This window comes from Narcine bancroftii, chromosome 14, assembly GCF_036971445.1.
Source record: "Narcine bancroftii isolate sNarBan1 chromosome 14, sNarBan1.hap1, whole genome shotgun sequence".
Classification (NCBI taxonomy): Eukaryota; Metazoa; Chordata; class Chondrichthyes; order Torpediniformes; family Narcinidae; genus Narcine; species Narcine bancroftii.
The window spans coordinates 68,773,771-68,800,316 of NC_091482.1; the positions used below are offsets into that span (position 1 = coordinate 68,773,771).

The 26,546-nt window shown below is 39.7% G+C and overlaps 1 protein-coding gene across 3 annotated transcripts in view; it reads right to left on the reverse strand.

Moving 5' to 3' along the window:
• Nucleotides 1-26,546, reverse strand: part of fanci (FA complementation group I) — a 101,865-nt gene that overhangs the window by 60,420 nt on the left and 14,899 nt on the right. For all 3 annotated transcript variants that reach the window (XM_069911197.1, XM_069911198.1, XM_069911199.1), the window contains exons 11-22: nt 21,955-22,047; nt 17,536-17,672; nt 16,870-17,050; nt 16,370-16,457; nt 15,579-15,709; nt 13,948-14,018; nt 8,251-8,365; nt 7,208-7,330; nt 6,276-6,344; nt 3,037-3,138; nt 1,612-1,812; nt 873-994 (exon numbers count right to left, since the gene is read on the reverse strand). In XM_069911197.1, the coding sequence (XP_069767298.1) occupies nt 873-994; nt 1,612-1,812; nt 3,037-3,138; nt 6,276-6,344; nt 7,208-7,330; nt 8,251-8,365; nt 13,948-14,018; nt 15,579-15,709; nt 16,370-16,457; nt 16,870-17,050; nt 17,536-17,672; nt 21,955-22,047 (1,433 nt within the window). The remainder of the gene's footprint in view (nt 1-872; nt 995-1,611; nt 1,813-3,036; nt 3,139-6,275; nt 6,345-7,207; nt 7,331-8,250; nt 8,366-13,947; nt 14,019-15,578; nt 15,710-16,369; nt 16,458-16,869; nt 17,051-17,535; nt 17,673-21,954; nt 22,048-26,546) is intronic.

Consider the following 26,546-nt stretch of genomic DNA (forward strand, 5'->3'; position numbering starts at 1 on the left):
TCAGTACCACATGGGTCAAATTATGATTCAGTGCTCCAAGTAGGATGGGCTTTATGTACGCTTCTGTCATGGAAGACTCATTATCAGTACAGGCACAGTTCACACCAGAAGTGCCTTGCCTGATTTTGAGTGCCATGGTTTGGTCCAGAAATGATCATAATTACTGAAAAAAAAAATTCAACAGAATTTTTATACCACACCTTCATGCAACTGTAATCTTGCATTTAAATTTTACTTGAAATGCTACATGATGTGAATAGATTTTAAGTAATTGCTTAGGAGTACAGATAAAAGGATACTCCAAACTGAGGTAAATATATTTGCCTCCTTTAGTTTTTCTTCACATCATTTCTCCAAGTTCCTGCAAGTCAAGGTAAATTAATTCCAACAACTCCATGTGCTTGCATGGATACTCTAGTGGGAAGAGCAAGCAGGCAGTTACCAAGTCTGATTATACTCTTACCCACAGTGGGGTCAGAAAGGTCGCTGTCAAAAATCCAAGATAAGGCTAATAGTCAGTGTCTTCAAATTGAAGATGCGTTTATCCAGTGCCATGCTTATGCCATAATGTTACCTGAGGTACACTGTGGTACAATACTGCCATAATTGAACATTGTCACAACGCAGAGGGCAAATGCACTGAGCTTACAAGTAAAACTCAAAACAAATACCAATCAAGGCATATTTAAAATAATAAATGACTGAAAAACCACACAAAACAGCACATGTTGATGTATTGTATTCTTGTGAATGGTGATCTTAAAGTAAGCTGTCTTTCTGCTACTGGCTTAGGTGGATTTAAAAGATTCACATGCAAATATATGAAGCAAGCAAATTAATTATTTATCACCATTACAACTTCAATGGCGTACCTGTAATTGCTGGTCAGAAAGTTGTGCTCTATTAGAACTTCAAAGATTCCCATTACCAGGACAGCATAGATATTATTTTTAATACCAACATTGGATGTTAATGAAAAATCTGCTGATTTGTCCTACAAAAAAAAAGCATGAAAAGATTTTGCAAAAAAATCTTCAGGTATGGAATTGAAAGTTGTCAAGTGGTATGAACAGGAAATTGATTGGTAAAATGCAAAAGCTCCACTGACTTCCAAATTCTCTGATTAGATACAGTGCAAGCATGATCCCCCAAAGATATATAGATGTACCAGATTTTGTGCCGGGATGGGGTGGAGAGGATATATTTAAACCTTGATGATGATAATTAATTAGGGGGCAGAAACTATAACCAGAGAAATTAAATAAATAATTAGACAGATAATGGCTGCTGGAGTTAAAAAATATTAATGCACGAGGCCGTACAGGTGGGTTGAAAGAATGGTAGTGAAACCCATGCATATTTACTCTACAAAAGCAAGCTTGAAAGAGGTAATACTTCGAAAATAATTAATGGATGAGGTTCATTGCAATAGGCATTACATAGTCCAGGCACAAATGGGAAAAAAAATCTTGGATAGAGCAGTTATTTTGACATTCATTCCTATACATAGCAAGAAATAGCCTTCCCCAAAAATGTTTAAAAACAAATATTGTTCAAAGTAATACAAAAAACTTAATAGAATATACTGGCAAGCAAAATTAAAATACTTACCAGTTCAAAGTCTTCCAGTTCACTCTTAATCATTCTTCGAGTGATTGAGTCCAATTGCACCCCCAAGTCATGATGAAAACCATCTTCATTGTCTTCCTCCTCCTCCTCCTCCTCCTCCTCCTCTTCATTACTCTTTGGACAATGTAATAAGGATTGTTGAAACCAAGCCAAGCAGTTCTGAATACAACTCAGAAGGTGTGCCTGAGACAAAAAGAATGTGGGTAACTACTACTGAAATGAAATCACTTAAAGAGCCACAAAAGAGGAAATGGAATGAATATAGCTCCACTGTCACAATTTGCAGAAAATCCCAAATAATGTTAAATTATGAAGACCTGCATTAAATATGAAAGCCATTTTGAAAACTTCAATGTGGGTGTGATAGTACAGATTCTATCACCAATGTGTCTATGGACAGATGGTCGTGTAGGATGACTGTGATTGGCTGAGAGTGTAGCCACACCTACTGGCAGGTCCTAGCCAGACCAGATCATTCTGGACTGGTCGACCTACTTGTGATAGGCTCCAGTCTTTTAGTTAATAAAAGCCTTGGTTTGGATCAACAAGTCTTTGGTTCTTTCAACGCGCATTACAACGGAGAAAAAACTATCAGGTTTTTTTTAATGTAACAATGAGGACAAAATAACTTGTTTCTTTTTCAGATAGTATCACAAGATTTTAATCACAGGGATGAGCAGATGAAGCCTCAATATATCACTGTGGGAAGTATCTGAACTACACAAATTACACAAACTTTTGGAATTCATACCTTTTGAATGAGTAAATTGGTCCTTGCAGGTATACCTGAACCCAAAATCACGGACATTATGCAAGACTTTTCTTTATTGTGGTGGCACTTTTAGAAACTTATTTAAACATCCAACTCTTCTGAAGTTTTGAGATGGTCACAGACCCAAAGGTATTAGCTGTTCTCTGATACTTCACTCCCAAGCAAGCGTTAACAAGTTCTAAAGATCTCCAAATTCAGGTACAACAGAGCTAAACCCTATGACTTCCTCAACACACATCCCCATTTGGAGATGCACGAGACTGCAGATGCTGGAATCTAGAGCAGAAGATAAATTCCTTTGCCTCCACAGATTCTGCTTCATCTGCCGAGTTCTTCCAGCAACTTATTCTTTGTTCCACATATTCAGAGTCAATTTGCTTTTCCCGATCACTTACTTTTCCTACTCCAGGGAAACAGATGTCAACTGTGGGAGGCCAACCATTATTAATACGAGCAGATTCGTGGGTCAGGGTGAGAAACAGAGGTCTTTCAAGCAGGTTTGTTTTACAGCCAACTTCTCACATAAGCCACAATATTTGTTGAAATAGATTTTGGGATTCTATGTCTCAAATGTTCTACATTCAAAAAGAATTTCCCAGTTAAATAAATTGAGAAAGTGCAAATTATTTGATTACCAATGGCTCTTGGAGGTGGATCTGACCTCCCTGGGTCGTGATGCAACTTTCTAGCTTGAGTGGAGGCAGCAGGTCCTCCTCCAGTTCATAATATCGGTTTAGCTGAGAAAAGATCAGAGAGGAAATGTCACAGCAATAATTGTTTACTTTGAGAGTTAGAAGAGTGAATCACTTCAGGTTCTTGGGAGAAAACATGCCTGGATGAACCATTGTATTTGAACCTGAGTTTCTGGCTCTGTAATAGTGTTGCGCTATCTGCACTCCCCTGGTATGGGAGCAATTCTGCTCAATATCCGGTGGTGAATGCAGCTCGGAACATTACCCAAACTTTGCTCCCTTCCATAAACTCCATCTACACCTTCCGCTGCCTTGGAAAGGAAGCCAACGTACGAAGGACCCATCCTCCCCCAGACACACTCTCTTCTCCCTCCTCCCATTCGGGAGAAGGCTCAAGAGTGTGAAATTACACTCCAGCAGAGTTAAAGATAGTACTTTCCCGCAGCCATCAGCCTCCTGAATGAACCCCACAATAGTGTTCTCATCCTGCTCTTGCTTTATACAAATTGATCTTTGGTTTTATAGTAATCCCATTCTCTGTAACTGTCCTCCTGTTCCTCTATTTTACACGTGTATGAATATTACTGTTGACCTGGTAGAATGCTCACAGGAGAATTCTTCACCCTGTACCTGGTGTAATGCAACAATAAACAAATCAAATCAAGTTTAAACCGAAAGCATATCTATCATCGCAAAGATAAGCCATATAAGGTAACCGACGAAACCCTCATAGGATGAATATGGAATGTTTGTGGCACAATTCACAACAAAAGGTGGCATAGATAAAGGAAAAGTCAATATTATTGGTCCAATTGTTGGTGTTCTTTTGTGAGGTTGGTAGCATCTAACTCATAACCCCTGACCTGACAAGGCTAAATCATGATGAGCCACGTTTATTGTCATATACATTGTACATCTGCACCAAAATTTTTCCTTTGCTGCAGATGAAAAGGGACTTGTAAGAATAAATTATAATAATACACTTAATTGAATTAAAAAGACAATACAGAAGATGGATAAATCATAAATATTCACATTACAGATTTCCCCCTGCCAAAAGTAGAGTGTTCCCATGAAATATTTTGTCTGCTGAAATAGCATAAAGCAAAGAAGCAATTACCATTAATTTATATGGGAAACATCTAGTCCAGTTTGATGTTAAGCGTAACACCCTTACAAACTCTCTTTGGCTGTTCTGATACCTTAGGACATATCTTGCAAACGAATGCACAAAATAAACTGAGATAAAGCACAGATGCTCACAGACACAGTTCAAAGCTATGGCAGCTTGATGCTGAGTATAGTTCCCGGGGAAGGAGCTTGGAGGTGCCACACTTGCATTGCCTCTATAATAGCTCACTGAAAAACAAATGCTGTTTCGTAAAAGTGAAAATCCTCTTTGGATTTCTTTCAGTTTGGGAGAACAGGTACTAATGTAGGTCTTTCGTAAAAGTGAAGTGACGTAAAGCAAACTTTCAAAAAACGGGGGATATCTGTAATACTCGTGCAAAAAAAAAAGGAACTTGCAATCGTGCCATCAGTCCTACTGAACTATCAGAGCAGCCCATGATTAGTGTAATTGAGGAAGGTTCAGGAGTTTGAAAGGAAACTGTTCTTGAACCTTGAAGTGCTGGTTTTCAGGCCTCTGTCTTCTACCCAAAGGCAGCAGTGAGCAACAGTGTGATTGAAAAGTACAAGAGTTTTGCTCCATTTAGCCTATGCCTTCTGAAAACAAGTTTATGATCTGAAAAATACATCAATTCTCAGCTCCAATATCTCTCACCGTGACCACAAGTTCAAAAATAATGGTTCTGAAACAAACATATGGTCTGACACAAGGCTGTGATAAATACAGATTTGTCTTTATTTACACATCCCCAGAATTGGCTAACCAAGGATGCCACTGACTAAATTCATACTGCAAGATTCAAAGAAGGGGAAAGCAAATGTAACTGATGGCAGGTCATTTTAAAGAGGGTGCAGAAGGCCTGAAGATCCAATTACATAAATCGTTCAAACTTGGCAACTCAAATTGATCAGTTGATAAATCAAGCAATTATAAATAAAAGGATATAAAACTATGGAATTAGAATTTATTGTCACGAACAAGTCAAGAAATTTGGTGTTTTGCGGCCAAACATTCATATTATAGCCTTCTTACAATATAACTATAAATAAATTAATAGTGCACGAAAAGTAAGGCTGTGATTTTTGTTGATTATTCAGGAATCTGATGGCAGAGGGGAAGAAGCCGTCCTTGGGCCACTGAGTGCTCATCTTTAGGCTCCTGTACCTTTTGACCAATGGTAACAGAGTGAAGAGGACATGGCATGGGTGGTGGGGTGGGGGGAACTTTGAGGATAGAGGGTGCTTTATTAAGACATTGCCTCATGTAGATGTCTTCAATGAGAAGTCTGGTGCTTGTGATGTTGCAGGCCAAGCTAACAATCCTCTGGAATTTTCTCTTGTCCTGAAAGTTGGAGCCTCTATACCAGACAGCGATGCAACCAGCCAGAACGCTCTCCACAGAACACTTGTAGAAGTTTTTGGGAGTCTTCAGTTACATACTAAATCTCCTCAAACAACTCACAAAGACAGTTGATTGCACCGATGTTATAACAAAATGACAGATTATGGCTTAATTGGATTAAACATTCTAATTTTGTACATTTATTTGGATATCAAGGCCTTAAAAAGACAATTTACCAGAATTATACCAGGGATGGGAGAAGACAAGAGCAATTGGGATTATTCTCCTTACAAGCAGAGATGATTAAAAGGGAATGTGTTAGTAGAGTTAACTGAGAAGATCAGTAGTCAAAAGATCATTGATAATTGTCAAATGAACCAGGCAAAGAAAATGCATTGTCACAGAGCAGTTCTTAAAGCAACTTTTTGATAGTAAACCGAAAAGATAGTTGAAAAAGGAAATTAAGAATCACTTGCTGTGGGGATAGGAAATAAATGGACAATTCCCTTTTAAAAGTTGCACCAGCATATGGTCCTTTTCCAGATGATTTAATGTCTTGTCTCAAAAGCATCCCAGCATCTGGTTTAAAAGCAAAAGTGCAAGTAGGCTAGCTGTCACTGAAGTTCAGAATAATTTGTAACTGACAGGAGTACCAATGAGAGGATATTTCATGTTGGCAAGCAGCACTGATCTTCCACCACCTTGTTCTCACCTGTGAAAGAAGGGTTTGTAAAATGGTATTTGCCAGCTGTGAATTTCGGCGTAGAACATCAAATAAACCCTAAAAACAACAAAAAAAACCAAATCAAGATGAAAATTGAAGAAAGGGACAACAAATTACCAAAATACATCCCTTTCAAACGATACAATGGGATGAAGGAATGGTGTAAATAGTTAAACCATGCAGCACATTGACAACTATTTAACAACCCTTGAGGTAAATCCAACATTGGTAAAGGATGCTGGGCAAACCACGCATACTATCCTGTCCCATCCCTCCTTTCTCCATCTATCATCTCCTGCCTTTGCCTCCCCCCCTCCCACCCCCCTCACTCTTTTGCTTGGAACGCCTGCCGGCATTGCTTATACTTTGATGAAGGGGTCGAGCCCAAAACGTAAGTTATGTACTTTTGCTACATGAAGGGCTTCTACATGAGCTTCTCCAGCATTTTGTGTTTTTACTTAAACCACGGTGTCATTGGGTGGCATGAGTTTGTAGGCCAAAAGAGCCTGCAGTTATGTCTAAAATAGAAAATCCTGGCATAGGCCACAAATGAAGGGTAATTGGATTAGTACAGATAGGTATTTGTTGGCCAGCACAGACACAGGGGTTGAAGGTTCTGTTTCCTATCCCATTTAGCACCCCTGAAGTGTCACTCAACATGAGTGGCCCAAGAGAGAGGGCAAGACATGATCTCCACAATAGTCCGATGGTCACTCCTATATTAACAGTTACATAGATAGTGGAGAACAAGGTGAAGTAGGTTTAACCCTGCTAATTGCAAAAGGAAAACATAAAGCTGATTTAAAAATTGAAGAGAAATATGTAGAATGCAAAAACATAATGAAATTGCTTCAGCATCTTTAAATAATAATAATTAAAATTAACTTGGCATTAAAAAAACTAGTTTCCAATTTTAATACCTCATAAAGCATGAGCCGAACATCAGCTTGCTGGCTAAGGCAACGCCTCAGGCTGCCCAAGATTTCCAAACACAGGGCTTCATTGGTAGAGACGTTGTAGCACGAATGCACATCCACTTGAACCTGGAAAGCAACAAAGAGACATTGTTCACTGCTCAAAATATTTATAAATGCAAGGCAAGTACAACTTATCACACTATTTCCAATGATCAGGTAGCAGTCAAGGTTGATTCCTAGCACGCACCTTTCAATGAAACACTTAATATTAATCTAAATGAGTGACTCAACAGGTTTCTCCCTGACAACCAATTTGTGACAAACCTGTTGAATCAGGCAGATCACAATTTGGATTTGTTCCAGTAGATGGCAGGATATTTCTCAATTTCTGCTGGTTTCTCAAGATTCAAAGGTTTTTTTTTTATTGTTAAGTAATATTACATTAAATTGCTTTTAGTCTGTCAGAAGGCAGACAAAGATTTACCATCAGCAGAAATTGCCCAGCACCCCTTTCAGTCAAAGAGAAGCAAAAGAGAGTCCCTTCAGATTCACTGCGTTTCCATGGATTCACCTCCAGCATTTCCAAGGCCTCTCAATTCTCAACTCAGAGTGAGATGTTTTTGTTCAGCAAACCCTTATCTATCTTAATTACAATTTAAATTTTCCTTGATCCGCCTTCCAGAAGCACATTAAGTATTTAAGCGAGCGCCACATTACGTATGTTCGGCTAGCAGAAATTTACCCATACAGAATTCACAACTCAGTACTCAAAAATTAGAAATAAGGAATACAGTTCACTCAAAATTTATATAGAAAAGAAAGTAAGTAATGTTTTTTCAACTCTTTTGTTTCTTGATGCTTGATCAGATTCGTGTTATGGAAGAATCACAATACGGACAGTTTTATAGGAATGCTCTCCCAACCATAACTTAGGGGTCATGTGCATTGACAATACAGGATTTAGGAAAAAAATAAGCCGATACAAACCATCCTGAGGTGACAGGCTTGTAAATGTTGATGAAAATCCAGATGGTTGTTATAGTTACCTGACTGGCTGTGAGAGTCTGAGAACACTGACTGTAAGACAGACTTCCCAACAACTTGAAATTCTTCAGTAGCAGTAGAAAGCCGGCAACTGCTGACTTCCGGGCGTCCAGCTGACTGAATAAAGCAAATGAAGAGAGAGTGCAAGGGAGAAAATAATTATTAAGACTTATAAAACGTTATAAAATTAATTCATGTCACCATATAACCATTTACGCAGCGGAAACAGGCCATGTTGGCCTTTCGAGTCCGCACCGGGTCACTGATTTTGTGCGCCCTCTTCAGGCATTGGTCCCGGTAGATCTTCATTCAATAATGATGGACGAATTCAATACAGGTGGAATCAGTCGTAGAATGGACGTTTTCATTCTAGTAGAAGGCATTCGAAAACCGTAAAATGCCAAGCAACTATTTGGTTCTCATAGGAATCCTGTGTCCTTGATTTTTGATGCACAGAAAGTAATATGTCCAATTACAATAAGAAATTGATATGTTTATTGCAAAGGAGTTGAATTAGGAAACTAAAATTCCTGTATCAGTCCTTCAGGGCTGAGATGAGAAAAAATGGGTTTACTTGAGGGCTGAGTGTCCTTGGAAGCTTCTTCTTTCTGAGTGATGTGGACGCTCGGCCATGGAGTATATTCAAATTGATAGATTTTCAAACACTGAATCAAGTTGGATCATGGATTTGAGCTACTATCTTTTTTATGGATTTGAGCTACTATCTTACCCGATTAATAATTCTTTTAACTTTGGCCTTATCAAACCCATATTTTATTCTGATGAAAGAGGGTAACTTTTTTCCCTCAACAGGATAAGAAGCAAGAGAATACCAAATGAGAAATGGTAATCATTCAATATTTTCTCGCTAGTGTACAACCAATGCATAATCACAGCATTTCAGTTAAATTTAAAAATACAGAATAATTGCAAAACTGATGATGATAAAATATCCTGAGTTTGAATAATTCAAGGAAAAATTCTTCTGGTCTATTCATCCTTATTGACTTCCAATTATCTAGAAATTTTAAAAATCTGCATGGATTATAAAAACTAGAAGCACAGTCTCTGATATATCATGACTTCCATTTACTTGGCTTCAAAGCAAATTCCTGAATTAATTAAAGTTATACAGTACTGTTATAATTAGTTTTATACCATGTACTGTTGTCACAGCTTAACTGAAAATAAACATATGATAATTAAATCTTACCACAGAGCTTGTCAAAGCAGTTTAATGTTTTTTTGTAAGAAAATAATTTGTTGATCCAATTAAATGTTAGAACTGGGAAATCCAAGATTTTCCATTTTAGACACCAGGGGGCAGAAATACACCTTTCTCACCAACACCAAATGCTATTAAACCATTGTGGAGCAAGCAAATGCAAACCATTATAGTTTTGTAGAAATCAAAGGAACTGTGAATACATATGAGACGATAAAAGCTGGCGATGATATTCTCACATGCATTTAGGACTGGCAATGAAAAACTAATAAGACTTCCATTATCAAACAAAGCAGGTTTGAAATAAAGCGAAAAGCAATGTGCTGGACAAACACATCGGTGGAGTAACATCTGTGTTGGCGGTGGGGTGGGGGGGCGGACGGGGACGGGGGAAAAGAAACTGCCAGCACTCCTCAGTTTCCCCAGCAATTTACTCCAGATTTCAGCATCTTTTGTCTCCAAATTAAAAATAATCAGCTATGTACCTCAGCCACAGAAGTCGTCTTCAGCAACAATGTTTATTTAACTGCTATCATTCAATGGCCTCCTTTTGTGAGCATTTAGTGAACTTTGTGCCTTGGCCCGAGCCAGCAAGCAACAGATACAAGATTAAATTAAATACTGGGGATCTGAGGGGTACCAAAGAGGGGTGAGTACCTGGAATAAGTGCCTGACAGAGAGAGAGAAGCAGTCGCTGACAGAATTTCAGGGGAGTCTCCTTGGACACACCCAGGTAAAGAAAGTTATGGGCCAATTCTGAGAGATAGTAATAACACTGGACAACGAACATTTTGTTTTCTGAACACTTAAATTTTAAATTTAGACGTACAACAGGATAACAGGCCTTTTTGGCCCATGAGCTCGTGCCATCCAATTACACTCAAATGACCTACAACCCTGTAAGTTTTGAAGGGTGGAAGGAAACCGGAGTACCCAAAGGAAACCCACAGTCAAGGGAAGAACATACAAACTCCTTACAGACAGCGTCAGATTTAAACCCGGTAGCTAGCACTGTAACAGTATTGCGCTAACCTCTACGCTAACCGTGCTCTTGGTTGTATTTTTATAGATTTTGCGTTGCTGATCACAAAAATCACCGTAAAAATTTTCCTATCACAAACCTTTTTTTAGATATAACCCATTTTTGTGATTTCCTGTCCTATTTTAAGTCTCCTTCAAGCCGGCAAAACCATGAAGTGCAACGTGTCGTTGAAAATTCATTTTCTGCACTTGCACTCGGACTCTTCCTGGCTGATCTGGGTCCAGTCAGTGACGAACATGGTGAAAGGTTTCACCTGGACATTGCGACCTTGGAAAAGCAGTATCAGGGCAAATGGAATCCCATCAATGCTGGCTGACTGTTGTCGGACACTGACACGAGAGGCATCAGGTGCTAAGTACCAACGAAAACCAGCAGCAAAACATTTTTAGGTCAGTTGAACTAACGAAATGTCATATGCAATTAGACACGCTAAATTCAATAAAAGTTAATGTTTCTCCAGCGTCCTAAGTGATACAGCAAATCTGAAATATTGTGTTCAGCTTGAAGTTGTCTATCATAATGCCCAATTATCCTTCAGGAGGCAAACTTTTGAAAATAATTTCTTGGCCAGTGTAAATGAGTTCCCATTGGTCAGCGTGGACATGGTGGGCCTGTTTTCCTTGTGGTATGATTTTATTTACAGCTTCTGCTGTTTATTTCCAGGGTGTAGCGGGAGCCCCACGCAAACAACAGAATCGCGCGCAGCCTCAGCAGTTTAGCGAGCGCAATACCAGAGCCCATAGCCTCCAACGATGTCCCAGTCCTCCAGCTACAAGCCAGGCACCAGCAATTAAGAAAAGCACGCAAATAAGAGCCCGCACTTTTTATGGCCCCCGACTCCTGAGGCTGAAAAGTGACGTCATTGCCGCATCCCAGAAGCCTCAGCATGAAACACACAGAGGGATCTATAAAAGCTCTGGTTAAGCACAATAAAGGTATGATTCCTGACTCTACTCTCTCCAGTATCATTTATTGCCACTTGCGTAAGGTAGTGCCGTCAGATAGGCCACTATATAATTTGGTGATCCCGACTGGTCTCAGCTACACTGAGTCCCACATGTCTGACATGGACGAGCAACTGACAACTTCGAAGGTGGAGGTCGACGCAGCCTCACTGGCTGCAGCACCGGTGGTGATTAATGCGTGAGTAGCAAGAGAGGCTAACAGAATGCAGGTGCAGCCCAGCTGTGCGGCTGAGTTGTCTGAGCCTCCTGAAATGCCAAGACCACTGGCCTGATCAAGGAAAAAAAAGTTCCAGATACTGTTTTTATCATCGCCGATGAGGTCGCTCTGCCTATAGCTGTAAGAGTCCTTGCACTTACCCAAGGCCACCACCACGTCTGGGAAACGGACCCGCCAACCGCCGTTAGTGGCTTCGGCGGTTGGCACAGAACGAGGTCTATTTTATTTACATGACGTGATTTCAGGGGTGGATTACTTGATAGATACGGGTGCGGAGTTCAGTATTGTTCCCCCAACACGTTTGAGTTGGCACAAGGTGCACGTACTCCACCGCTTTCAGCAGTTAATGATACCACGATTCCTACTTTCGGAATGAGGAAGGTCACGATACATACGGGTTCAGCGGTATTCTACTGGAAATGCATGGTGGCCTCAGTTGGATTGCCAGTTTCGACTGCTGAGATGATCTATGGAACTCCACTATCCATTCCAGGTGACATACATACGGGTTCAGCGGTATTCTACTGGAAATGCATGGTGGCCTCAGTTGGATTGCCAGTTTCGACTGCTGAGATGATCTATGGAACTCCACTATCCATTCCAGGTGACATACATACGGGTTCAGCGGTATTCTACTGGAAATGCATGGTGGCCTCAGTTGGATTGCCAGTTTTGACTGCTGAGATGATCTATGGAACTCCACTATCCATTCCAGGTGACATACATACGGGTTCAGCGGTATTCTACTGGAAATGCATGGTGGCCTCAGTTGGATTGCCAGTTTCGACTGCTGAGATGATCTATGGAACTCCACTATCCATTCCAGGTGACATACATACGGGTTCAGCGGTATTCTACTGGAAATGCATGGTGGCCTCAGTTGGATTGCCAGTTTCGACTGCTGAGATGATCTATGGAACTCCACTATCCATTCCAGGTGACATACATACGGGTTCAGCGGTATTCTACTGGAAATGCATGGTGGTCTCAGTTGGATTGCCAGTTTCGACTGCTGAGATGATCTATGGAATTCCCCTATCCATTCCAGGTGACATACATTTATTTCAGTAGTGACATAAATCAGAGAGCTGACTTGGATATTTTATGTCTTGTGTGAGATAGCATAGGGCAAAACAACCCTATCCCATGGTTTTTCACGGGAGCTCCAAACATCAGGTGCCACACGACCAACTGGCTGCAGAATTTGTGATGGTCAGGAAAGGTCTGAAAGGCTCAGCATTTCAATGCCCATATGAGGGGCCCTTTAGGCGAGAAGGTGTAGTATTTACATTGGACGTAGGGGGCCAAGAGTGTATGTTCACAAATGAACAACTGAAACCAGCACACAATGACCATTCAAGACCAATCGCGTCATCACTGAGACGTCCCAGAGGACGCCCCAGTCTGAACTACCACCAAGAACCTGTGTGGCAGCCACGATTCTGGGGGGGGGGGGAAGGGTGTAGCGGGAGCCCCACGTGAACAAAAGAATCGCACACATCCACAGCAGTTTAGCGAGCCCATTACCAGAGCGCAGCCTCCAACGATGTCCCAGTCCTCCAGCTACAAGCCAGGCACCAGCAAATAGGAAAAGCGCGCGAAAAAGAGCCCGCGCTTTTTATGGCCCCCAACACCCGAGGCTGGAAAGTGACGTCACTGCCGCATCCCATAAGGCTCGATGTGAAACGCGCAGAGGGAACTATAAAAGCTCTGGTTAAGCACAATAAAGGTACTGATTCCTGACTCTACTCTCTCCAGTGTCACTTATTGCCACTTGTGTAAGGTAGTGCCGTCAGATAGGCCACTACAATGGTTACAAACCTTAATAAGAATAAAAATTCAATTTCTCCTCTGAAAATTCCATATTTTAGACAAATAGTTATTAAGTCAATGCAGAACTGGAGCAGATCAAACTGCTTCTAAAGTTAAACAGCATTCTAGCGCACATGAGAGTGTGCAAGTGGGACAAAGTGGCTTCTGATAGTTGTGGGGACTGAAGCGGAACTAAAGTGTTAACACAGGAAGGGAGGAATTGAAATCTGCATTTTTATGTTAGTGTAGGAATCAACAAAATCAAACACTTAAAAAGCTGTCAAAGAAATTTCTTGTTTACTTTCAACACTCTTAAAATGTCACGATCCAATAGGTGAAATCATTCTACTGCATAATCAGAAAACAGACACCAAGAATTGAAGTTCTTTTACAGAATAAAATTTGCTACAACTCCACTGTTTTATTTTATTCATTCACCTGGAAAACATGGCTTTCCGCAGGACCACGATTAACGAATCTTTCATGGAGATACTGATTTTCAGCAGGGGCTTTAAAAAAAAAACAGATTATTTTTAATTTAGAGATTCAGCACCTAAAAGGCCCTTCCAGCCCTTGAGCCCGCGCTGCCCAAATATACACAATTAACCTAAAAACCTTGTACATTTTTGGAATGTGGACGGAAACCGGAGGATCCAGGGAAAACCCACAGACACCAGGAGAATGTAAAAAAACTCGGTACAGACAGCGCCGGATTCAAACCCAGGTCATTGGCGCTTATATATGTCGCACTAACCACGGTGAATAAACCATGTTACTGAATTCATAGCACACTAAAAATAGACCATATTTTCAGAGCACATTGAGTACAGATGCCCTAAGTTAGTTATATGGATGATACTACTCTATGTCTATGAAAAGAGCAAAAGCCCATCTCTCATTGCTGTCAATTGACTTACAGTAAACTTCTCCTGCTTTATTTACATGGATGAAGTTAAAAATTGATGAGATTTCAACAAACAATTGAATCCTGAAACTCCATTTCAGCGACTGCACTGTTGAACTTTGCTTAACCTGAAATGATTCTGTAATGTCAATAACCTTAAAACTTTTCAAGTATACCTCATGATGATCTCTTAAAAAAGTAGACTGTTATGACAAGACCAAATAAAGAAAACAGGCAGTTTGACAAAATTGCATTTTAATTTTCTTAAAATGTTTAGCAACCTTTCCTATTTAATGATGAGTCGTAGTACAGAGGGGATAGAGAGAGCAGTGAGGTCAGCAACTCTCCCTGGTTAGACTTCTGGAAGAGGGGCGGAGCTCACTCCCCAATGGTAAGGAGGTGGAGATAATAGACAGCTCTAAGCTTCTCTGTGTAAACATCTCCAATGACTTGTCCTGTCACACATCTTTATGTCTCCACATTTACACGATGGGAAGCATTCTATCAGGGCGCATCACTGCGTGGTATATGACTGCTCTGCCCAAAACCGCAAAGGCTTGCGAAGACAGCTCAGGCCATGACACAAACCATCCAACTACTTTGCAGACTCCATCTACAACTCCCACCTCCTTGGGAAAACAGTCAACATATTAAGACCATCCTGGCCACACTCACTTCACACTCTCCTATCAGGAAGAGCGCACACCACCAGATTCAAGGAGAGCGTATTTCTTGCCATTAACAAACTCCTGAAACAACTTCAAAATATTATACTGTCTTTGCTCCATACAAAGTGATCTTTCTCTGCAATTCTGTACTTTTCTACGATGCGAATAGGTGTCTAACTGGTCTGCCCACAAAACAACCAATTACTCCATCTTAGTATATGCAAAAGGAAAACTCTGTAAAGGCAGACTGGCATCTTGCCTGAAAAATCTTGTAAATCAAAATTCCCAGAGTACCTCATTGGATTATCAATTCAAATTCCTAGTTATAGCATTCAAAATAATGACAAGACATCAAGCAAATGAAGATTGCATCAAAATTGTAAAGTGATATCAATGTTTTATACAGTGAAACAGGAAATTTTATAGCCATTATGGAATAGGGATCAAATATAGATTATTCTATTGTAGAAGTTAAGAGATCGAGGACAATGTTTTACCTGCACGGCCTTTAATAGTCCCTGGACTGTGCTGAGAGGCAAGTAGGACAAGTGGTCAAATGCCTCGATAACCTTGGAGGAAGAATCCAGGAGAATGAGAGGTGCAGAGGTAACAATATCAGATAGCAAGTCTGAGAAATAGAAAGAAAATATTTTTCTTTCTACATACATTTAACTTCATTGTAAGCTGTAAAGAGTGTGGTGGGAGAGCAAACTACACAGAAACAGGCACAATCAAGAACTCTGATTAGTCACCTCCTGAATAGAAATAAAAGGAATCTCAAAATGACAGATTTTGCAATTATATATTAAATATGTTTAGGCTGCAGCACCCAGATACAAATCCAAATTTACACCGTATTCCTGGAAGCTGCAATCTTGACTGGAATACAAGAGAGTGAAACATGAAAGTGTGCAGACCCTGTGATTGTAGTAAAAACACAGAAATGCTGCAGGTTCAGCCAGTTTCACAGCGTCCATAGGAATTAGAGATATTTTACTGACGTTTGGGGCCTGAGCGCTTCTTCAAGGTAATAAATCTTTATCTCCTAAGGACACTTTGAGACCAGCTGAGTTCCTCCAGCATTTCTGCGTGTTTTGGAATACAAGGGCAACTACAATCTTTCTGTAAAAATCCCATTTGCACAGGAAGAAATTAAATTCTCAGTTCCCAACTTCCACCTCGGAAGTGAAAATTTAATTGGATGAATAAACCAACCTTCCCAAAAAATTCAATTTGCTTTACACCCACCAAGCTTCACGTTCAGAGTTTTGTCCATGCATCTACTTGCCTATGTACTGAGTGATGGGTGAAGTCGTCTTTGTTACCACTCTGTTCAGAACTTGCTCCAAGATTTCACTTCTAATTGGCTCATGCACCTGTATAAATGGTAGGAGTAGGGAAGTGGGCAGGAAGGAAACGAATGATACATTGATTTTAAAAGCGACTATAATTTTATTGCACATCAAGCAAACTGGATATTCAAAATAGAAAGTGGTAAATATTAAAAGGCAAGACAATTAAATTAAAACATGTTAGATAACACTGGTCAAAATAAAAGGCTCCTGTCTAATCCAGTTGTAGAGACGAATTTAAAGAGTCTATTTCATTATTTGAAGTATAATCAATCTTTCAGTGTCCTCTGGAATACCTTGACTTCAATAAACAGAAATACAAAAAAAAATTCCCCTCATTCTAAATTATTCTCTACAAAATGCATTTTACATGTCCCTACTCACTGGAATTCAAAATAGGATAATTTAAGCACTGAACACGTTACACCGCATTCACCTTGAAAGTTTCCAGAAGAATCTTGGCTCCCAGTCTCGAGGCTTGTTGCGCTGGTGTCTTAGCTGCCATTGCATTGTTTTCCACAACTTTCCCAAAAGGACCCCCCTTTGGTCCAAAGGAATCCATGAATATAAATCCCAGCTGTACCAGTGATTGAGTAACGTGATCCCACCCGAACATACTATTAAAAAAAACATGGAAAGTCTCAGACGGGAAGAAAATAATTTATACAACCAAACAATGGCAGGCGGTTAAACAATCAATCCTTTCTTTAAAAAAAAATCAACCCCCTTAAGAGTCTGATATTTGTAGTTCTATTACTATTTACTTTTAAAGCAAAACATCTCAACAGCAAGGCCCAAATGAAAGCTGATTAGGCAGATATTTCAGTATGTTAATAGATGCCAATCCTCCCATTTTAAATCAGGTTTAAAAAAAAATAGAATTGGCCATGAAGTAAATATTTGAAATTCTTCTCTGAACAATAATGGATGAAATGAAGAAAGGTGACAGGGAAGAAAATTACACAAAAGCCCAGTGAAAAAGATCAATGGATGGAGACAACAGTTCTTTCCTTTTTAAAAAAACAGATTGTACGGTTTTGCTGAGTACTGCATACACTTTGTTCCAGTATTCACAGTATTTCATTTTTGTCTCAATACAAACCTGTTTGTCACTGTATCCAGAATCATTTCAGACACACTGCATTGAACAGGGATCAAATCCTGGAGAAATTTTGAATTCTGTTGAAACAGTCTATCTCTAAAACTTTTAATAGTTGCTGTTTTTAGAAACTCAAACACCTAAAAGTTAAGAAAACAAAATCAACAACAAAAATCCATCTCCGTGTTCAGCCACATTTCAGAAACAAAAACTTGCAGATAATCATCACCGGAGGTTCCATGTATTTTAAATTACATAAAGATATGTGGGCATAAACAGTGGAAATGCACAACAATGGAAGGAAATACAAGTCCTGATATCAGATTAAATTAAAATTTAGACATACAGCACAGTAACAGGCCCTTTCTCCCCACGAGCTCATGTCACCCAATTACAGATTTTAGATTTACTGTCAGAGTACATCCATAACAGAATTACCACTTCTTCATAGTGCAAAAAAATTGTACACAGCATATACATGTCAACAATAAAGAACAGTTGCTCCCCCTCCACCATCAGACTCCTCAACAACAAATTCAATCAGGGACTTATTCAAGGACTCTTGTGCACTTCATTGATTTTTTAAAAATTCTCTCTGTATTGAACAGTCAGTTTGTTTACATTTGTTATCTGTTTACAATTCTTTATTGTTGACATGTATATGCTGTGTACAGTTTTTTTGCACTATAAAGAAGAGGTAATTCTGTTATGGATGTACTCTGACAGTAAATCTGAAATCTGTAATTGGGTGACATGAGCTCATGGGGAGAAAGGGCCTGTTACTGTGCTGTATGTCTAAATTTAAATTTAATCTGATATCAGGTCTTTCAAGTCCAGAAATTTCTAGATCATCTTCTGCACATGCCCAGTCCGTCTCCCACTCTCTCAGCAGACCACCTTCACCTTAGTTCTTAAAGGCAAACTGTCACTTTCCAAAACAAAACCACACAACATAAAGGCCAATACACAACACAGAACTCTGTAACAGGAGGAAACTAGAGTCCCTGGGGAAAACCCTTGCAGATACAGGGATCTACAACACATGATGCACATGGAAGGCAAATAACATTGTGGAGGACTTTTCACACCCCTCTTGTAAGCTGTTCTCCCTTCTGTCATCTGGAAGGAGGTACCATAGCATTTGGGCCCACACGACCAGATTGGGCAACAGTATTTTTCCCCCAAGCCATCAGGCTCCTCAATTCCTAAAACACACATGCACAGGTATATCATGGATTTTACTGTATTGTGTTTTAATATTTAACTCCTATTTATGTAAATTTACTCCATGATCCTGGAGAAATGTGATGTCATCCTGAATGTGCACTGCATTAGCTGTTATGGTATGCGCTGGGTGGGTCATGTCTCCAGAATGGAGGACCATCGCCTTCCCAAGATCGTGTTATATGGCGAGCTCTCCACTGGCCACCGTGACAGAGGTGCACCAAAGAAGAGGTACAAGGACTGCCTAAAGAAATCTCTTGGTGCCTGCCCCATTGACCACCGCCAGTGAGCTGATCTCGCCTCAAACCGTGCATCTTGGCGCCTCACAGTTCGGCGGGCAGCAACCTCCTTTGAAGAAGACCGCAGAGCCCACCTCACTGACAAAAGACAAAGGAGGAAAACCCCAACACCCAACCCCAACCCACCAATTTTCCCCTGCAACCGCTGCAACCGTGTCTGCCTGTCCCGCATCGGACTTGTCAGCCACAATCAAGCCTGCAGCTGACGTGGACTTTTACCCCCTCCATAAATCTTCGTCCGCGAAGCCAAGCCAAAGAAAAGAATGTATGATAAATAAAGGTGACTGGATTTGAAGCCAATCTGATATTCCAAGTGCATTCCTAACTGCAAAGTCAGTTGACTAACTCATTCTCTGGAAACAACAGATTCACCTCAAACATTTGAATAAATTTGTTTTTTGTCCAATACATCAACAAAGCAGACCAGCATCCCATTTGTATTACAGCACAGGTCAATGACAATATTCATGCTTTATTAATTGTGGGCAACATTTATTTTATTTATCGTCAACCTCCTTCGGGATGTATTAAAAATTCCACTGCCAACTTGCTATTTAAACATAGTCCCAGGAGGATATAAAATCTTGAGGAAAACAGGATTAAATACAAATAAAAATAATTGCTTCTGCAAGACAATTTTAGTTTAGTTTTGCAATAAGCATCTGACAAACTAGTTAAGCAGTTTGTAGAAACGGATTAGTCGCAACAGTGGCACAAAAGGCAACCACAACCGCTCCACTCAACAGCCAAAAATGTAAACCCAGGCTTGAAATTACCGATAGTTTAAGAATTGTAACAGCCCTTAACATGAGCTGAGCCCATGTTTAGAAATGCAAAAGCTAGCCAAAAGCTTCAATGAAAAGTGCCACCTTCCAAGAGATGCAAGATCTGTCGGCTGAAGAATGGATTAACAAGCAGTCTCATTCATGGCTTCCAATATGTTAAATTTCAAAATATTAATTCTGCATTAAATTTCAACATAAAGCACGGTTACTACAGGCCCTTTCAGAGCGTGAGCCTGTGCTGCCCAAGTACATCCAATTGACCTACAACCCCGGTCTGTTTTGAACAGTGGGAGCATCCGGAGGAAACCCTCACAGACATGGAAGGACATGCAAACTCCTTACAGACAGTGCTGGATTAGAACCATGGTCGCTGGCGCTGTAACAGCGTTGTGTTCACCACTACGTCAATCATACCACTCGTGCAAAGTTTAATCTAAATAAAAATTCATTTCTCTTTTCATCCGGGAAAACCTGCTCAGTTTGAGCAATAAGGATTAAGAGCTGGAATTCCCTCATCTGATGTTTCCAACACAGGGAATATTCTACTACAGATAAAACACAAAGCACCACTCCCTTTAGAATTGTCTGCAACTCAGAGAGATTATTACTTGAGTGCAAGGCAGCAGAAGCTGGGACAAGGATCGTGCATAGGATAACAGATAACGGAGAATGGAGGTGTTTAGGGTTTAAAGATAATCTAGGTGAACATTAAAATGGGGTGGCAACAATGCTTAGGATACATATAAAATTAGCACAAGATATAGGAGCAGAAGTAGGCCACTTGGCCCGTCAAGTCTGCTCCACTTTAAAATGAAGGAATAGATCAGTAATGACTGGAAAAATCTAAACGAACAATTCTTTAAAAATCTAACATGGATTCTTAGGATTAAATTAGAATGGTTGCTTTGTTTGGTTATTTTCTAAAAGAGAGGATTTCCTTGAATTCAACTCAAAAAAGAATAGTAGCTTTTACTTCGTCAATGGCCAAACGATCAATTTGGAAAAGATGGAAAGACAGTAGCTCATATGCACGGGTACAGGGTGTTATGTCTTGCTTCAGTTTGGAGAAAATTAGATCTAATGTTAAAGAGATCAGGGTTGAATGTGACAAGATAAGGTGATGATCATAACTTGATTGCTCTGTGGGGTTTTCTGTCCGAAAGCTGATACTCAATTCTTTATAATTTTTTGCTGGTGACTGTGTTTAGTCGGGGGGGAGGGGGGTTAGATTAGTATGGGGTTTTTATCTTTTGCTCTTATTTTTGTTTTTTATATAACTAGAAGGGATTGGTCTATTTGTTCACAATGTATATCTCCACCTCTCTGACAAAAGGCAAAGGAGGAAAAACCCAACACCCAACCCCAACCCACCAATTTTCCCCTGCAGCCGCTGCAACCGTGCCTGCCTGTCCCGCATCGGACTTGTCAGCCACAAACGAGCCTGCAGCTGACGTGGACTTTTACCCCCTCCATAAATCTTCGTCCGCGAAGCCAAGCCAAAGATATCTCAGCATTAAAATACGAGGTGAAATTCTCATGTTATTTCACTTTTCGAGAATATAACATGTGGACTCATATTCTGTATTATATAAAAGCCATATAATTAATTAATTGATTGATATGTAAACAATATATACATGTAAAATTTCTCTCTATCAAATTAATAAAAATGTTTTGAAAAGGAATATTGGTAAAGAAGAGAGAGCCAACTGCAGGATGCTCTTCTTGGGAATGAGAAGATAAAACCTGAACCCACCAACGGCAACTGGCTTGGATTCCATGCAGTCAACTCCAACTAACCTTAAGCCAGCCTCAACACTCTGTTTCAGAATTTGAGACCTTTGCTTTTAATACAATTTCACTTGCCAACTGATAATACCGCAACTTATCCCATGGATTTCAAGTCAATGCATGTCACATATACGGAAATACACAAACTTCCAGAGCTCCATTTTACATGATTAAAGTTCGAACATGCTGCACCAAAATGCTGGACAAATCTAATGAACAATTACATGATGATACAGTGTAAACAGTAACTTTTCAGGTTACCCTCACAAGACTATTTGTGGATTCTAAATTAAACAATAAAAAGATGTAAAAAATAAATGTACCTGACCCTCAAATCGATGTATTCTTGCCATTGAGAGCAAGAGAGCAATGTTAAAAGAGCAGAGAACCCGACTAGTGTCTCCTTGCTGTCCAGTCTGACAGATGACAAAAATAAAAGGCATATTATTAGTCAGACCAATATCATTTACATTCAAAATACACAATAGAATGGAAAAAAAATTGTTCCTTTTCCCCTACAATTTTGTTCGCTTGATTAGTTAGCTCTAAGGCCATGAGGCAGGGCACTTGGTGGCTCCTGAGTGACTATTATAAAACACCATAGAAACATAGGTTCAGGAGTCGACACCGCGATTCAATATGATCATGGCTGATCCGTACCCGGTTCCTGCCTTCTTCCCATATCCCTTGATCCCCTTAGCCACAAGGGCCAAATCTAACCTACTCTTAAATATTGACGAGGAACCGACCTCATCTACTTCCTGTGGCAAAGAATTCCTCAGATCCACCACCCTCTGAGAGAAGAACTCATCTCAGTCCTAAAAAAACTTCCCCCTTATCCTTAATCTGTGACCCCTGGTGGTTTTTTACAGCACTGATGTAAAATATTGAAAAAAAAGCTGCAGATGCTGGAAAGAGCAGAAGCTGTCATTGGGTATCATCTGTTCAGCACGCAGGATGGATACAGAGGTGAGGGAGTGAGGTGAAGGAGGAATGGCAGGCTGGAAAAGAAATGGATTAGATCCATGTCAGAGCCCTGTAAACTATTGTGGAGGGGAAAATCATGGCAAGCAAACACGTTGGCATTTCAGAACTGCTCATAAGGTAGGTGCTGCCATCAGAAAAAATGCAACAGAGGCACAAAAAAAGTGTAAGAATGATATTCTTCTGGTACAGGATGAGTGGAGGTGCAGTCAGATCAATGTGGGAATCTATAGGCTTACAATGGATAGCAGTCATAAATCCCAGCTCCATTTTAATAAAGAAAGCCAAGAATCAGAGATGGGACACATAAAAGCGAGAGCAATTTGTAGTTGACACCAAAAGTAGGAACTCACATAGTTTCATCACAACACCCCCTCCAAAGATAACTGAAAGGAGGGCCATCTCACATATCCTGCAGTGCCAGCCAAAACTTGGACCTCTGCCAGTTTCCATAGCTATAACTTTGACTTGCACGGAATGAGGACAGTCACATCAAGCAAATGATGTGACTTTGATCGCCCATTCTAATTCCATTAACCGTCTGGGGAAAACAACCTTTGCTACTGATGGCGTAGACTGGAAATAGATCAAGGTGGCACATCTCTGACCCCATTGCAAAATATCAAATATTAACAATGTGCCACTCCCAACCTTTGATAAACAGCATTTAAACACTGTGTTTAACATCCAAGAACATTATTGTAGGTTATCATACTGGTTGGTTGAAGGTACAAGTGAGCTGTTAATGAGTCACATGGGTGGGAGAGAAAGGAAAGTGAGCAAATACATGGGAGGTGATAAAAATTATAAGGAGAATTTTGAAGGAAGGACTCTCACACATTTCAGAATTTTTTATAGCCAAAGTAAAATTTCTGAATTGAACTTTAGAAGACAAATAAAAGAAAATGTCATATTAAAATAAAAGTACAAGCTGAAGAAGATTATAGCATTAAGAACCAAGATGCTAGAAAAATTAAGATCAATGGGAGTGCAGCCAGCAAGTTGGGATGCAGCTTCAGAGACCCAACAGTGTTCGAAAAATAACACAACTGAGGTTTCAGAGACCAATAATGATTAGATGCAGATATGGACGTTTCAGATATCGATGGCACCATGCCTTCGGGACCTGGGTTTGAATCCCATGGTATCTGTAAGGTGTTTTTACATTCTCCCCATGTCTGCGTGGGCTTTCCCTGGAGGCTCAGGTTTCCTCCCATTATTCAAGATGTACCAAGGATGTAGGTTAATTGGATGTAAATTAGGCGGCACGGACTCACGGGCCAAAATGATCTGTTACCGTGCTGTATGTAAAATTTAACTGCCCAGTGCCTAAAGCACATAGCGTTGATGTGAACATATGAACCTCCGATAGGACATACCACCTCTCATTCACAAAAAATGCAACTGCTGGTGCAACAGAAACTTTATCAATGAATAACTTACACTTCAATTTTAATCTATTAGTTGGTTTGGAATGCTTCAAGGAAAGACACAAGTCTCCAAGGAAGGTCCCAACCATCTCCAAAATTCTTTCAGACACCAGGATCACAGAGAGGTTGGTCAGAGGAGAATCAAAAACATCAGACAAATAGGCAGTTAGCAAACCCATCCACACAGGACATGAGTAGCAGAGGGAAGAAATGAGCACAAAAGAAAACATTTAAATAACAAATGGCTCAAGTCCCTCTTCCATGATCCAAGTATAACCAGGAGTGGCTTTGCTCTATGGATGCTTCTCGGAGCAGAACTCTACATGTGATCTTCAGCTGGGTGTTGCATGCTATTTGATATCACTACTTAACTACACTTGCCTTATCACAAAGGACCTGTCACATATTTCCAGAGGTATGCTGATGTAATCAGATTTTGATGAAATTCAATCAAGTGCTGTACTGCAGAATAGAATTTCTCAGCCAACTTACTGGACAACTTCAGTTTCTGCCAGGGCCTTAAAACGACAATTTTTTTTTTATTTTTTCTTTAAATTTTTTTATTTTTCACACCATAAATCACATTAGCCATGATATACACTATTTCTTTTTCACACATATACAGTGACTTTTTCTCCCCCCGCCCTTTCCTCCCAAACCACCCCCCCACCCCCCCCCTCATCCATTTTAGGTATACAATCTAGGTTGCATTAAGCCAGTCAGACAATGTTGTCATTCAACAAAATTACACCAGAAATTCTACTGAGTCCATTCTTTTCTTTCCTTCTCCTTCCATCAACTTAGGTAATGTTTGTCCCCGGTAGGTTTTCGCTATTGTATTTAATGTAAGGCTTGTTCGAATATTTCAATATTATTTCTTAACCAATATGTTATTTTTTCTAATGGAATACATTTATTCATTTAAATTTGGTAGTTTCTTCCTTTTAATTTGGTTATGTATTCCATTAATATTTAAAGACATATAGTTCAGCGTAGCCCTTTTATATTTTGTTTATCTTCTCTTTCCGTTTTTCCATCATTACCTTTCCTCCTTTTCCATTTCTGTTTTCTTATTTTCAACTCTTTATAAGACAACATTCCTACAACATCCAACATTTTCCTTATTCTCCTATTTCTATCTTATTTATCCCCAATCTCCCCTTCACCTCCTGAGTTGTCCTTTATCCCTTGTCGGACAACCACATCTCCCCTCTCCATTTGGATATGCGAATCCACTCGCAAGCGTCAACTGATTTTGCAGTGACCGCTATTTCCCCCCACCCCGCCTCCCCCAGAAAAGATTTCACTTTTCATATGTCACAAAGGTCACTCTTTTAATTCCCTCCTTATTCTCTCTATTCCATTACCTTCCCTTATTAATTCTTGTCTATACTATCTATATTTTCCTCTAAGTACAGATACATTCATGTATGCTCATTCTCTCTATTCACTCTTATACCGCTTTACCCGCATACATATCAATCGTGATCATTTTTACTCTCATTACCCGTCTTCATCCCTCAGTCTATTTTTGTCTTTACCCACATACATATCAATCGTGATCATTTTAACTCTCATTACCCGTCTTCCTCCCTCAGTCTATTTTTGTAATTGTTCTGCAAATTTTCGTGCTTCTTCTGGATCCGAGAATAGTCTGTTTTGTTGTCCTGGAATAAATATTTTCAATACCGCTGGATGCTTTAGTATAAATTTATACCCTTTCTTCCATAAAATCGCCTTTGCTGTATTGAACTCTTTTCTCTTCTTTAGGAGTTCAAAACTTATATCTAGATAAATGAAGATTTTTTGCCCTTTATACTCCAGTGGTTTGTTGCCCTCTCTTACTTTTTCCATTGTCTTCTCCAGTACCTTTTCTCTTGTAGTATATCTTAGGAATTTTACTACAATAGATCTTGGTTTTTGTTGTGGTTGTGGTTTAGAGGCCAATACTCTATGTGCCCTTTCTATTTCCAATTCTTGCTGTAGTTCTGGACATCCTAGGGTCTTAGGGATCCACTCTTTTATAAACTCCCTCATATTCTTGCCTTCTTCATCTTCCTTAAGGCCCACTATCTTTATGTTATTTCTTCTGTTATGGTTTTCCATTGTATCTATTTTTTGAGCTAGTAGTTCTTGTGTCTCTTTAGTTTTTTTATTAGATTTCTCCAATTTCTTTTTTAAGTCTTCTACCTCCATTTCTGCTGCTACTGCCCACTCTTCCATCTTGTCCATTTTCTTTCCCATTTCTGTTAAGGTCATCTCCATTTTATTTATTTTCTCTTCTGTGTTGTTTATTCTTTTTCTTAAATCCTTAAATTCCTGTGTTTGCCATTCTTTAAATGACTCCATGTATCCTTTAATAAGAGCAAGTATATCCTTTACCTTGCCTATCTTTTCTTCTTCTATTTCACCATACTCTTCCTCTTCTTCTTCCTCTGGGTTGACCATCTGTTGTTTCTTTGTTGCCCTTTCCTCCTCTTCTTTCTATTGTCTTCTGTGGT